General features: G+C 46.6%; 1 protein-coding gene across 3 annotated transcripts in view; it reads right to left on the bottom strand.

Moving 5' to 3' along the window:
* Nucleotides 1–14,063, bottom strand: part of CAMKK2 (calcium/calmodulin dependent protein kinase kinase 2) — a 133,989-nt gene that overhangs the window by 6,317 nt on the left and 113,609 nt on the right. For 2 of the 3 annotated variants that reach the window (XM_083151369.1, XM_083151370.1), the window contains exons 14-15: nucleotides 13,632–13,760; nucleotides 12,477–12,571 (exon numbers count right to left, since the gene is read on the bottom strand). In XM_083151369.1, the coding sequence (XP_083007495.1) occupies nucleotides 12,477–12,571; nucleotides 13,632–13,760 (224 nt within the window). Of the gene's footprint in view, nucleotides 1–4,478; nucleotides 4,511–12,476; nucleotides 12,572–13,631; nucleotides 13,761–14,063 lie in introns of all 3 variants that reach the window. The other variant, XM_083151371.1, reaches the window with a different exon arrangement.

The raw sequence follows: 14,063 nt of genomic DNA, 5'->3' as shown, positions 1-14,063 counted from the left end.
AGCTGTATTATCAGGAGAAAGAAAAGTGCAAGGAGATGCAGCAGACCAGCAAGCAGCGTTACTAGTTCCATGGAGTTCCAAAGCTATTCAATGAGATTATTCCCCTTTTTCCACATACAATACTGTAGATTACCGAGGAGAAAACTTACACCCTCTTCAATATTAGGGCTATATATAAGATGTTTTCAGATCAGGTCTGTTCTCCGCTCCTGTGGTTCCGTATCTGTATAGAGCCGTTTCATGTAAGTGATATCCCATTGCTTGTCAGCGGAATTATGTACTTACCTAGAGGCCTAATCTTGTACCTTCATGTATTATTCACACACCTGTAACAAGTGTTCCGAGCTGACCACAGAGACCATTTCCATATCAGCAACATTTCCTTTGTTTAAGATGACAGCTCCCATAAATGTAATACCACCTGAACGTGGGCTGTAGAACAGACATTGCACTACGGTGCTGATTCAGGGGCCAACTGCAGCCCCACCCGCATTCTGCTCACTAGCAAGTGAGTGGATATGGCGGCGAACGGAAGAGAAATCATTGGATGGTCCCTCACCATTGAATGATTTCCCTTCTGTTCGCTGATAAAAGTCAGCCAAGACTGACTTTTACTTTGGCCAGAGATGGCCGAATTCAGGGCAGGTGTTGACGTCATGTGATGTCAGTCGCCCACCCCGAGCAGGCATTGACCCGCCGGCACGCATCCCCCCCGGCCCTCGGGGTTTGTGCATGCGCATATTCGTGCATGTGCAAACCCCAAACATCGGGGACAGGCCCAAATTCGGCATTTAACAAACGGGTCTAAAATGGCCCCCATCTGTACTGGAACATGAGAGACTAGAATTCCAACACACACAATCACAATAATGTATTAAACACCTACAATGACCCTCTCTTTTAAGGTCGCACACACTGGGTGCTTTTGCCCATGAATGATGTAGTAACAATCGTTGGCCGATAAATCGCTCAGTGCATACACACTGAGTGATGTTCCCATAGCCCAGCAATGTAACCCAGGGCGGCAGCTGGCGATGATGCGAGAGCTGGTGATGAACACTCATCGCCTGCCCAGGCACACTATGAGAATTTGAGCTCAAAGTAGCTCAAAATGGGAAAAGGGAGCTACATTGAGGTGAGAATCACATAGTGTGTGTATGGGCCTTTACTCCCACATGTTTTACCCTACTACCAGCTGAGACAGCCATTGTGAAAGCTCAACCAATCTCCATGATTATGTAGCCTATGCACTGGGAACCAGTCGCAAAACTAGCTCCTATCTCACGGAGCCAATGGTTAGTAGGTGTCTAAATACTTCATGAATGAAAGTGCAAAAGATCCGGTAGTTCGGAAATCGGGGAACTGCGGTTTAGCCGGACTGATTTCTTATCTTCAGCTGTTGTGGTGCAGGCCTGAAGTTTGTGGACGGGGTCAACTCTCACAGACCTCCTTTTCCCAACCACTCTTTTTTCTGCTCTTTTTAAAAGATAAGCATTGTCCATCTCTGGACGACTTAGTATCTGCATGTTCCTCTCTCCCTCCCTTACCCTCTTCTTCCTGCCCTCTCTTTTTTACATTCTTTTTTTTTCTTTCTATTCTTCTTTTCTAAGTCGGATTGTGTTTCTGTGCAGTTGTATACACTTCAGTTGTTTCATACACATACTGAAATATCCCTATGCGGATTGAAACGCGTTAGAGATGGGTGGAAGTGGTCACTTCTTTTATTTTATTCCTTATCTCTGGATTGACCAAGCTGCAAATTAGATCGGAGGAATCATCCACTTAGACTTATCCCCTACAAAATATCTGTCAGTCTTATTTCCAAAAGAGTGCCCGGGATATACAACAGAAGGGAGAAAGGGCTTATAACACGCACCGCAATACAGACAGTACGGGGAGAATCGGAGTCCTCCGATATACGGCTGATCAACAGAAGCCGTTACAATTAATAACAGAGACACTAACAGCATGTGGAGAACCGGAGTCCCTTTGAGTTACGGCTGTATACCGAAGCCGCTGTACGGAACACTGATTATAGAGACACACCTGTCTGCACTGCTGGAAGCCGGGACCACAGCTGCAGTGGAAGATGTCAGGGTTGGCTAAAATATCTTTACCCCAGGGATTCCCAAAGTTTTTTTAATCACGGCACCCAGAAGCATCAGAAATGTTTTCGCGACACCCCTAGGCTAAAGGTTTCTTATTGAGAAAGTCAGAAACAAACATTAAGTTAAATAAATGATGTTTCTTTCTCATCCTTAGCATTAGTTATGTGGTAATGGACAGGATTCACTTCTGTTTGTCCACAATTTGACTATTATCATGGACATAAATAACTTTAATTGGTCCTGGACCACCAACTCAGGGCACCCTTGCAAGTCCCCCAAGGCACCCCAGGGTGCCACGGCGCACAGTTTGGGAACCACTGCTTTACCCCGTTTTATTGATACGGAGGATAGTCAGAGGAGGAGGTATGAACTTTTAATTTCTCCTATTCCGTATAACTCCTTGTGCCCTGCGAACAGTCAATATGGCATTTTTTTGCAGCCTCGATCAGACTGATTTTTTTATGGTAATTGTTTTGATGTTTTCTTTTTTTTTTTTTAAGCTACAGTTTTTATTGTATTTTATTGGATGAAATTCCGAAAATAAATGATACCCTTTGATACCAACTTGTATCAGAATATAATACATCAGACCTAAGCGCCTGTTATTCAATCCTCCACACCCCCATCTTTTCCACTATGGGCGGTATTCAATGAGGCTGATTTGCCAGGTTTTTATGGCGGTTTTGTGCTGTAAGGCGAATTTCTGACTAAAACGGCGAATCTCCCTATTCAATGACCAGATGGCGAATACATTTCAAGGTTTTTTTCGCCATGATTCACCGAGTAGCAATCGCTATCTTTTTATGGTGAAGTGGAAGGTGAACTTTTAAAATAAAGTGTTTTGTTTTTTACAATTGGTGTAAAAAAATCTGGAATTTTATTCTGAGGAGGGGCATGCTATTTTTATTCATGTGCTGTAAGCACATGAATATATATTTAATTAAAAAAAATATATATATTTTTTTTTTACACAGACCAGCCAGCAGGGGGCCGGAGCCAAGCCGCTCATTACATATTTATATATTCACTTCACCCAATCATTACATATGCATGATCGGGTGTAGTGAATATACCCGGTCCCCTGCTGGCACCCCCGGGGGGCAGCCTGTGCTGCCTGGCACCCAGGGAGCCCACCTCCCCCCCACAAACGTTCTAAAGCAGGCAGGGAGACTTCCATCTCCCTGCCTGCCACCGTCCTCAGGCTCCCTGCGGCGTCCGCCGCAGGAGCTCAAATTCGCCAGTCAGGGGCAGCGAGCCCCTGTCTCGTTGAATACCGGCTCCGGAACGCAGCGAGCAGTGGCGAATGTGCAGCGAATCCTAAACAGGATTCGTTGCACGTCGCCGGTATTCACATTGAATACCGCCCTATGTATTTGTACTGGATGATTGAACCAGCAGGAGGAAAGGAATAGGCTGCTGGGGAAGGCGCACTTGGACTAAATCACACGCCAGATAGTATACTACATACTGAAATATGTTCATTTTATTTCTGCTCTGTTGCTTTTGATGTTAAGCAGCTGATTATCAATGCACTGTTTGTGTATGTAATATGTTTACTCCTCTCTGATTGCCTGGACAGTAGGATACCAAAAATCATTATAAAAATTCATTATAAATTAAACAAATAAAAAAAAACAACAACAACAACAACAACAACTGCATGAGTAACATGTATCTCATCCAGTGTTCCTAATACCTCTTTGACACCCTCACTCTGAATTTTGGACACTGACAAGGAGCCATCAGATTCTTCTATGTCAGTATTAGCAGTGCTTATCCCTAATGTCTCCACTAAGGGCCACACTCCCAGTTCGGAGAGCAGATGGATGCATCTACTTCCCACCTGCATAAGGAAAACAGTGGGTGAAAAGGGGACCACTTCTGGTGGTACCGGCCCTGGATGAGATAAATATGTTTAGATTAAAAAAGTTGTTGCCTCCAGAAAATGGGTTCACTTTATGAAGCTTTCCTCCAATATACCAAATGGGCAACATCTCTTTGTGGTGTCCTCAACTACTACCTGCAGCTGAAACTCACTGTATGCATTCAGTTGCTGCAGTGTCCATTGCAGGACCAATCATTCCATCTATCACTAATAAGGAACATCTATTACATTCAACTGTATTGTACGGCATCCAGGACTTCTGAATTTGTTCAATGCGAGTGGGGAAGACAAGTACATGAAGAGGGTAAATATTCCAACTGAGACAATCCCTTTAGGTACTCCAGCCCCCAACCTACATATCACAATCCCTCTTGTGGCCCTGTGGAACATCTGCATGTGAAGGCCATGCAAAGCGGTGTTAGGCAAAGATTACATAGATTATTAGGAAGACTGAAAGATTATTTCTGAAGCTTTTCCATTGTTACCTTTTGATGATATATTCCCTGACTTTTTATTTCTAGAATTGAAAAGAAAAATGTTTGAGGGAGGAAGAAACACTTGGACTGTAACAAAGAAGTTCTGACATGTTTACACCTTCATCTTAGTCTGAGTGGTCTCAGTCACCCTGGTCACCTCTCTTCTGCTCATGTAATTGCCAGCTGTTCTGTAAGTCAGGCATGAATCATCTGCTAACTGTAGGCTAGTAGCAGAAAATGAAGGAAAACTTTACTGCGGTGTTCAGGCTCATTGCACCTACAGGACAGCCCTTAGAGAAGCGCTACCTGACAGTCCCAGACACTTCAACAAGAGATGAAGTGTACTGATTGGACTGACCCCTCCCAGCCACCTCATTTTTAAGGCAACTCATGATTGATATATACAACCTAAAGCATTTTCATGTTTCCACACTATGGCCCTTATTCTAGTTCATTCCATACTTGCCTACCCTCCCGCATTTAGCGGGAGTCTCCCGCTTTGTCAATCATTCTCCCGGCCCCCCGCAAATCCCTTGGGTCCTCCCGGTTTTTAATCCCCTTTGCCGAAAAAACGTGACTGCGCATGCGCGAACGCGTCATTGCGGGGGCAGGGCCTAAATGCGCGACGTCCAGCCGTCATTATGATGGCCACCGCGGTGCTGTGAGGGTGTAGCGCTGTCTGGTGAACACGTGTGGTGCAGGAGCAGTGGACTGAGGCAGTGAGTCGGGCAGCGAGAGCCGGCTGCTATGTGTTCCGAATCTCAGACTGGTTGCTCATGTTGGCTGCTGTTGCCACAGAGTGACAGGCAGCGGCAGCTAGAAGAGCCCTATCACGCCCCTTTGACAGCACCATGTTTTTGAGAGCACAGTGGGTCCCGAAAATGGGCGGAGCTACACGGACCAGAGGGGCGTGGCTAAACGGAACAAAGGGGGCGGAGCTACACAGAAGCAGACTGCACTGCAGATATGTATTCCACAGGGCCAGCGAGCGTCTTGGGTAAGTGGAGGCAGAAACAGTGAGTGGTTACTGTGGGTGTGGGGCCATTATGTATAGTAGCAGTGTACTGGGGGGCATTATACAGTAGGTGTAAGCAGGGTTTCTAGTGGGGGCATTACACGTGTAAATGGTGCTGCTACTGGAGCCTGGTACTGTGGAGATTATCCGTGGAAGCAGCACTACTACTGGGGGCAATATGCATGCAAGCGCTGCTGCTACTGCAGGCATTATGTGTTAGTGGTGATGCTACTGAGGGTATTATACATATAGAGTCACCGGAACTCGGTAAGTGCCAGTGGCGTAACTACTGAGGATGCAGGGGGTGCTGCTGCTGTGGGGCCCTGGCTGCCTCCAGGGGCCCGCCGCTCCCCCTGCACACAGTCACATAGAAAGTGTTTAGCTGCCAGGAACTAGGTATACAGTGGGTCAATGGCCGGCTCAGATCTCCCTCCTCCTGGTTACGGCCGTGCCACCTGGATTTAACAGAACGGAGGGCTTAACAGCACAGTGCAGAGCAGCGCTGGCTTATGACGCCGCTGCACCGGCCTTTCCAAGCTGTCACTACTAGCAGTCGGCAATGGTGCTGCACTGGCCTTTCCAAGCTGTCACTACTAGCAGCCGGCAATGGTGCTGCACTGGCTTTTCCAAGCTGTCACTACTAGCAGTCAGCAATGGTGCTGCACTGGCCTTTCCAAGCTGTCACTACTAGCAGTCTGCAATGGTGCTGCACTGGCCTTTCCAAGCTGTCACTACTAGCAGTCTGCAATGGTGCTGCACTGGCCTTTCCAAGCTGTCACTACTAGCAGTCGGCAATGGTGCTGCACTGGCTGTGGACACTACCAGCGGCCAGGCCAGACTAGAGGAACGTTGAAGGAGCCACCGAGCACTCAACTTCAAGTGGCAGGCCTGTAGCTGCACTCCCTTCTCATTTTTAGACACTGGTCCGACTCCCTGGGATGTAGTCACACAGTCGCCTGGCTGAAGTACATTCATACTGTCCTTGAAATAGCAGCCTAATGAGCTGGGGCACAAATATGATAAAACTTGGGGCATATGATGCTTTTTAAGGGCATTGTGGGGTGTATAATGTAATTTGGGGGCACGGTGGGTGAATAATCTAATTTGGGGGCAAGGTGGGGGTGTATAATGTAATTTGGCCTGGTGTTGTGTGTACTGTGCATTGGCACAGAAGGGGTGTGTAATGTGAGCACAATTTATGGGGCCCACAGAGTTCTAGTTACTTCCCTGGTAAGTGCGTTGGGTTGTCGCCAAGTCAGAGAGGCGCTCCCTTCTGCCGGCTATCCCCTGCTAGATCCCCGCCTTCTGATGCCTGCTGTTTAAATGAAGCAAATAAATCAGAAGCTGGTGTAAGCAGGCAGGTAGCTGCACTTCAGGGTCTCAGAGTCTCTACAGACAGAGACCCTGCGCCAACTCCAAAAATGTCTGCCACCATAGAGGAGACATACGCTATAGGTCTTCCTGCACCTCTAGCGTCTGTAAGGGATACATCGCTGCCCAGAAGTGCAGATTCCGGAAGCACTCGCATGATGAGTGGACAATGAGCAGGTTATCCCACCTGGGCAACAAGCTTGTAATCCCTGTGGCAATGAGCATGTAACAACCCCCAGGTAGCAAGGAGCATCTAACCCCCTGGCAAGGAGAATGTAACTCCTGCCAACGATCGTGTACCTAAGCGCACTTATGTGACATAATATGTAATGGGCATTACGGTGTGTGGCATAATGTGTATTGTGCAATATGGCATGTGGTATAGTATGTAATGGACCTTATGGTGTGTGGCATACTGTGTAATGGGTATTAAGGTGTGCTGCATTATGTGTAATAGGCAGTATAGTGTGTGACTATGTGTAATAGGCATTATGGTGTGTAACAATGTGTAATAGACATTATGGTGTGTGCCAATGAGTAATAGGCATTACAGTGTTCATACTCCTGTGCAGTGTGTTTAAAGGGCTCTTTATTGCGCAGTGTGCCTAAGGAGCGCTAGCTGGCGCAATGCGTAAGTGACATTACTATGTGGTATAATGTGAAAAACAGACTGTGTGGTGTGAATTGGTACTATTATGTGGCCATACCACATCCATACGAAGCCACATCCTAAATTTTTCGCACTGCTCCTGTTTTAAGTGTGTGTGTGTGGGGGCACCAATTGATTTTCTGGTACAGGGCACCAAAATGTTTTGTTACGGCACTGCTGCTACTGGGCACATTATTTACATAAAAAATACTCATGCTATTTACATTATACACCCTTTTATAGGAAAGCGTAATTTTGTAGTTTGCAGGGGGGGCTCCATACACCCTAGCACCGGGACTGGAGGCCGGAAGCACAAGTGTCAGTGCAGCTGCAGTAAGTATAGGCATAACTGTGACTGTAAGCAACGTACCTCTCTCCCCCACCAACTAAGCCTGCTTCTTATTGATCCTCCCTCCACCACTGGAGATATAAATATATATATATCTCCCTGTGTATATGTGAATCCCTGTGGCTTGGTTGCTTTCTGTAGGTGGTAGGGATTCATCAGTGAGGGTGGCACCACACATTTGTAATAAAGAGGTGCCTGATGGCAGTCCCTCTAAGAGGGAGTATCACTCAAGTGGCTGATTCAGGTCTCCAAATAGGGGCAGCTCCCCAATATTATTTAGGAACAGACACGTTAACCAAGACCTGGCATGGGGGAGACAGAATGAGGCCACAGTTGAATAGGCACAGCACCATGATAAATATCCTATTAACAGCATAGATACGCCCAGAGGCAGAACTCTGGGAGGCAATGGAGTCATCTGCCGCCGGGCTCCTGTTCCCAAGGGGGCACCTCTCCTCCCCATGCAAGTGTAAATCAATTATTTAAAAGCCAAGATATTGCCTCTGTAGCTGAGTTCTGAGAAATATATGTGTTATCTATCTATATCTCTATATAAATATATATTTTATATAAGGTTTTAATGAGTTGTGTTGTGTATGTGTGTGTGTTTGGGGGGGGGGACGGGGACGGGGGGGACCAATATATATCTTGCCTCCGGGCAACTGGAACGAACTTACGCCACTGGATACGCTCATATGTGTCACTAGACACGCCCTTTGAAACATGACACACCCCTTCAATGGTGCACGACGCTGCTCTCTGCGCATTTTGCTAGCATCTAAAATCTCCCTCATTTTGCTTTTCAAAAGTATGCAAGTATGGTTCATTCTTTCTGACAAAATCCTTCTTAGATGGACAAAACCATGTGCACTGCAGGGGGGCAGATGTAAAATGTGCAGAGAATTAGATTTGGGTGAGTTATTTTGTTTCTGTTCAGGGTAAATACAGACTGCGGTACTTGTGTATTTTGGCGGCGCCCCCGATGTCCGTCGTACGACGAACAAATCGCATCGCATGCCATGCACCCGATGGCATGCGATGCGACGCGATTTTGACCCCCTATACGACCAAAAATCGTATAAGCACCCTAAAGGGTGCTTTTGAGCACCCAAATGGGTGCTTACAATGTTAAATGCACCCCCACGCCACCCCCCCACTATAAACGTGAACCCGAAGCGCGGCGAGCGCAGCGAGCCCGCGAGGGGCGGCGGTACGCGTCCTACGACCTTTTCATACCCCCACTATCCACGTCGGAGTGGAGTTGAGAATAGAATAGTGTGGCGAGCGCAGCGAGCCACCGAGCCCGAAGCGTGGCGAGCGCAGCGAGCCCCGCAAGGGGACGCGGATACCTTCACAGGTAAACGCGTCCCTTCGCGGGCTTCACAGGTATCCGCGTCCGCTCGCCACGCTTCGGGCATCGGTGGCTCGCTGCGCTCGCCACACTATTCTATTCTAAACTCCACGCCGACGTGGATAGTGGGGGTATGAAAAGGTCGTAGGACGCGTACCGCCGACGCTCGCCATGCTTCTGGTTTACGTTTATAGTGGGGGGGTGGCGTGGGGGTGCATTTAACATTGTAAGCACCCATTTGGGTGCTTAACATTGTATAAGCACCCATTAGGGTGCTTATACAATGTTTAATCGCATCGCATCGTATGGCATTGTATGCCATGTACAATGGCATACAATTTCAAAATTGTATGCCATCGTGCACTATCGTACGATATCGCATCGCATACCATCGTATGCGTTATGGTATGCGATGGGCGCCGCCAAAATACACAAGTACCCAGACTGCTTTATTTTAACACAGCAATTTAGATCTCACTTCGAAGTAAAACCTCACCCAAATCTAATTCTAATATAGAACACATTAGAACAGTACAGGGTACACAGAACTAGACATAACACAATTAAAGCACAATTCTTAGTACACAATACAGCTGAGATATAGGGAAGTGAATGAGAATAGATGCAGGTATAGATTGTAGGTGAGTAATGGGCCCCACACACTGGGCGACTTGCAGGCATTTTCTGAGCAATTTTACTAAATCACTCAGAAAATGCCTGAAAACGCATGTAAATAGCTGTGTGTAGCCCACCGTTCTGAATCTGCACAAGACTCAGAACAGCCCCGTCGGTAAATATAGTGCAGTCGCCCAGATGCTCCTGCAAATCTCCCGCATGTGTGGCGTGGTGATGTGCAGGGAGGGCCATCTGAGCGACTGTCAGTGAAGACGCCGCTGACGCCGGTAGCCCTGCAGAAAGATGCTGCCTGGAAGTCCTGGTGACGCCGCCTGGAAACAAAACGCCTCCGGGACCCGCTGCGCTCCGCGTTCGCCCTCTGCAGTCGGATGGATGCAGTGAGAGGATGCAACGCTGGATTTTTTTGGGGGGGGAACACGACGACACTGTACCACCAATGAGTAAATGCTTATTTTATAAGGCCACTGGCCACCAATGATTTTATTAATTATCAGCCTGGCACCCACTGCTCTGAGGCGGCGCCAGAGACAGCCTCAGGCTTCAGCCCAGGCTGGTGTCGCCCTGGAGGGGGGGGCCCAATTATTGGGTCAGTCCCGTCTCCCCCAGGGACCCGGCCTGGACTGACCAGCCACAGAGGTAATGCTTTGGCTGTGGGACCTTATGGCTGTTTGAGCCTGGTGCTGGTTTCCAAAATATGGGGGACCCCTACTCCTTTTGTCCCCTGTATTTTGGAAACCAGGACCGGTCCTAGAGCCCGGGGCTCAGCGGCGTAGCTTTGTTTTGGGCACCCCCCGCCGTTAATGGGGGGCGCCCCCCCTCCCCACCCGGCCCCCCTCCCCCCATTGCCGCATGCTTACCTGTCCGCGCGTCCCGGCTCTTCTCCTGGCTTCAATAAATTCTATGCAGACGGACCACGATAAAATGGCCGCCCCCATACCGCAGACAGTTTCAGAGAACAGTCTGCTTTATGGGGCGGCCATTTTATCGTGGTCCATCTCCATAGCATTGATTGAAGCCAGGAGGGGAGCCGGGACGCGCGGACAGGTAAACATGCGGGGGATGGGGGGCGGGGGGATTACTATAGCACCGCAGCCCCCCCCCCCCCGGCACCCCCATATGCACAGCGCCCCCCCCCGCGACCGCGGGGGCTGCGGTGCTATAGTTACGCCACTGCCGGGGCTGGTCATGCTCGTGGGGGGGACCCAAGCCATTTTTTATTTATTATTTTAATGCAATGATTTTATAATGACCCGTAAGATTTGAAATCTCCCATGCTGAATCTCCCATTATGAAACTGACACAAATCTCTCTGTATGTGGCTCATTATCTGAGAGAGTGAAATCTCTTATGCTGAATCTCCCATTTTGAAACTGACACAAATCTCTCTGTGTGTGGCTCATTATCTGAGAGAGTGAAATCTCTCATGCTGAATCTCCCATTATGAATCTCTGGCACAAATCTCTACGTACAGTATGTCGCCCCTTAAGAGAGCTGTAATTGAAATACAAGAAGGGTGCTGTGAGAACAGGAGGGAAGAGGGCTATGCAATTTTTGGCCAGGGTTCAGCTGCAATGTGTATACACAGAAATAGCATGGATGAATGGCAGCACTAGAATATATAATTATTTTTATGGCAGTTCTGTTATAGTAATGAGGAGGCCTAGCCACAAACGGGTGTGGTATGGCGGACCAACAGTCGTGATTCCGACAGTCAGTTTACTGTCATCGGGATACTGATAGCAATTAAACTTCTTGTGGGCTCGCTTTGTTTGTCACACTGCGGACCCCAATGAGGGAGAATAGCCTCTGTCAGTCAGGTTCGCGACTGTCGGGCATTTAAACAGTCTGGATTCTGATGTCAGAGTACTGGCCATCGGAATCCCAACTGGCCGCCCGGCACCGCCACAAACATTCATATGGTATATGTCTATTTACTTTAATCTGCATTATTTTTTTAATGGTTACTGGGGTCAGTGTGCAAGCTTCAATATTTATATTCAGGTGGGGTGATGAAATTGGGATGCAGTCATTAGGTCAAAATGTATCATGTCATCAAAATGTCAGCATTAGTTTAATGTCAACACTTAAAACAAAACTTTAGGTATTAGTAGACATAAGGGCCCTTTTATTATTTATCAGGCTGATCAATAAAATGTATTACTGCCGTTATTTGACAAATGCATTGAAAGTGACATGCATAAAGGAACCCTTTTCTATCAATGTGCATAGTAAAGTGATTGGATCAGCGATCTCATTACTTTATGCTCCAGGACTTTGGGTGGCAGGTAGTTGACTTCTAATGTTATCTTATCATGGAATTGGATAACAGGGCCAAGCTGATGAATGGTAAATCCCACAACATAGCAGCCCCACACAGAAACCACTGAGGGTTGTTACTGGGATCTCAGGTATCTGATGCGGAACCTCAGTAATGCATTCCGGCGATATTTAGGTTTTGGGGGTTCTCAGGGGATTTAGTGCAAAATGTGTTTAATAAATATTCCCTTTAATCTGTAGGCAGTCTCTGCTGTATTTTATAGCAGAGGTGGAGTAAAAAGTGGAGGGTCCAATAATGTATACACATAAATAGATTACAATTAATACTAGATGAAAGTAATTATCCAAATGCCACTTACGCCTGTAGATTTCCAGACATGGACCGTTCCTCTTTTTTGTTGCCTTCAAATGGATTTCCAAAAGAACGCTTCCGAAGCATGGTTTTCACCAAAATCTGGGAAGAATAATGCGGTATGTAATCTCTAATGACGTTGGTCCCTGACCTCTCACTCATGCACTCTGGCTGGTTGCCATAGTTACACTTCACATAATAGAACTTATTGCACTAATAAACAAAGAACATTCCAACAGGACTACATTAAACTGGTTATTGTGTGTAAAACAATGTTCTTGTTGAATATGTCAACTTATTGTCTTACTGTCTTATATAATCAGACAGTGTTTGTTGTACATAAAGGGGGTAATTCAATTATTTTTGCATACCCACAAGCGCACCATCGCCCATATAAACTAATGGGGCAATATTCAATGGTTTCACTTTTCACACTTGTCGCACACAAAAGCACCAGGTTTAGCTAAACCCAAGTACTGGGTGCGACAAAAAAAAATGCTGTTTGGGTGCTCAAAAGACGGCATCTTCGCCAATTTCTGCTCGCCACCTCAGGACGGTACAAACAGATATAATGAGAGAGAATCTCCACGAGCGTGTTGTAAAACACACTGACAGCATACCCAAGGAGAATGAGCACCTTAGAACATGCACTAGTGCATCAGGGAGAGAACACGCTTCATACTCAAATCAGTGCAGCGAACTATGCCACTGACTAAAACATCACTGTAATGGGGTTTTCATGTACTGACAGGCAACAACACAGAACACACACAAAAGGCCTGAGATTTTAAAATAAATGTTTCATTTTGATCTTTGTACAGACACAAAAATGCGTCTGTACACTTTCTTTACGGAAAGTTGAATGTTAAATATATTGGCATACCAAAGTCGCCAGTTCTGTACTGATCTTACATGTGAATGCCCCAAATGTGCTTTTTCAAGTGCAAGTTGGCAAGTAGTATGCAATCTGCACTTCTGTGGCAAAGAGGGCTTTTGGCACATATTGGGCAATGTTCAAACACACAAAAGTGATATTTAAAAAAATAAAGCCTCAGTGCCACCTGCCTTTTATATATATATAGCTGCTGCGCAAGAATGTTGAACTGGAGAAAATTGTAATGAACCTGTAAATTAAGAACAGATTACACACACATGAACTCACCACTGTGGCCAAGCTGGGAATGTGCTTCACTGAATTCTCCACCTCTTCCTCAGTCACTTCTATCAAGGTGCAGTTCTCGTCCTCACTTGGTAGAGGCTCCGCACCATGTTTAGTCACCCATGGATGAAGCTACAAGGAACATTACATGGAATTATTAATTTTATAGATGTTCTGATTTAGCATCAGAAAACCTGTCTTGATCTGGTACATACAGTAGCTACAGTTAAGAGAGGAAAGATGTCAATCTCTAAAAACGTTTGAGCCTTTGACCAAGTCATGCAATTGTGGGTCCACAGCAGACGTACTACCGTTCTATACTCTGCATCTTGCTAGATAAGAGATTGCCATGGGCTTGGAAACAACCAAACCTTCTATTAACAGATTTCATCATCTCTACTATTTGGCACATGGTTAATTTGGAAATATTACGGA

The sequence above is a fragment of the Crinia signifera genome, chromosome 1 (genome assembly GCF_055691185.1).
Source record: "Crinia signifera chromosome 1, ASM5569118v1, whole genome shotgun sequence".
NCBI lineage: Eukaryota > Metazoa > Chordata > Amphibia > Anura > Myobatrachidae > Crinia > Crinia signifera.
The sequence above is the reverse complement of the archived record's forward strand: the minus strand, read 5'-3'. Positions and strand labels throughout refer to the sequence as shown.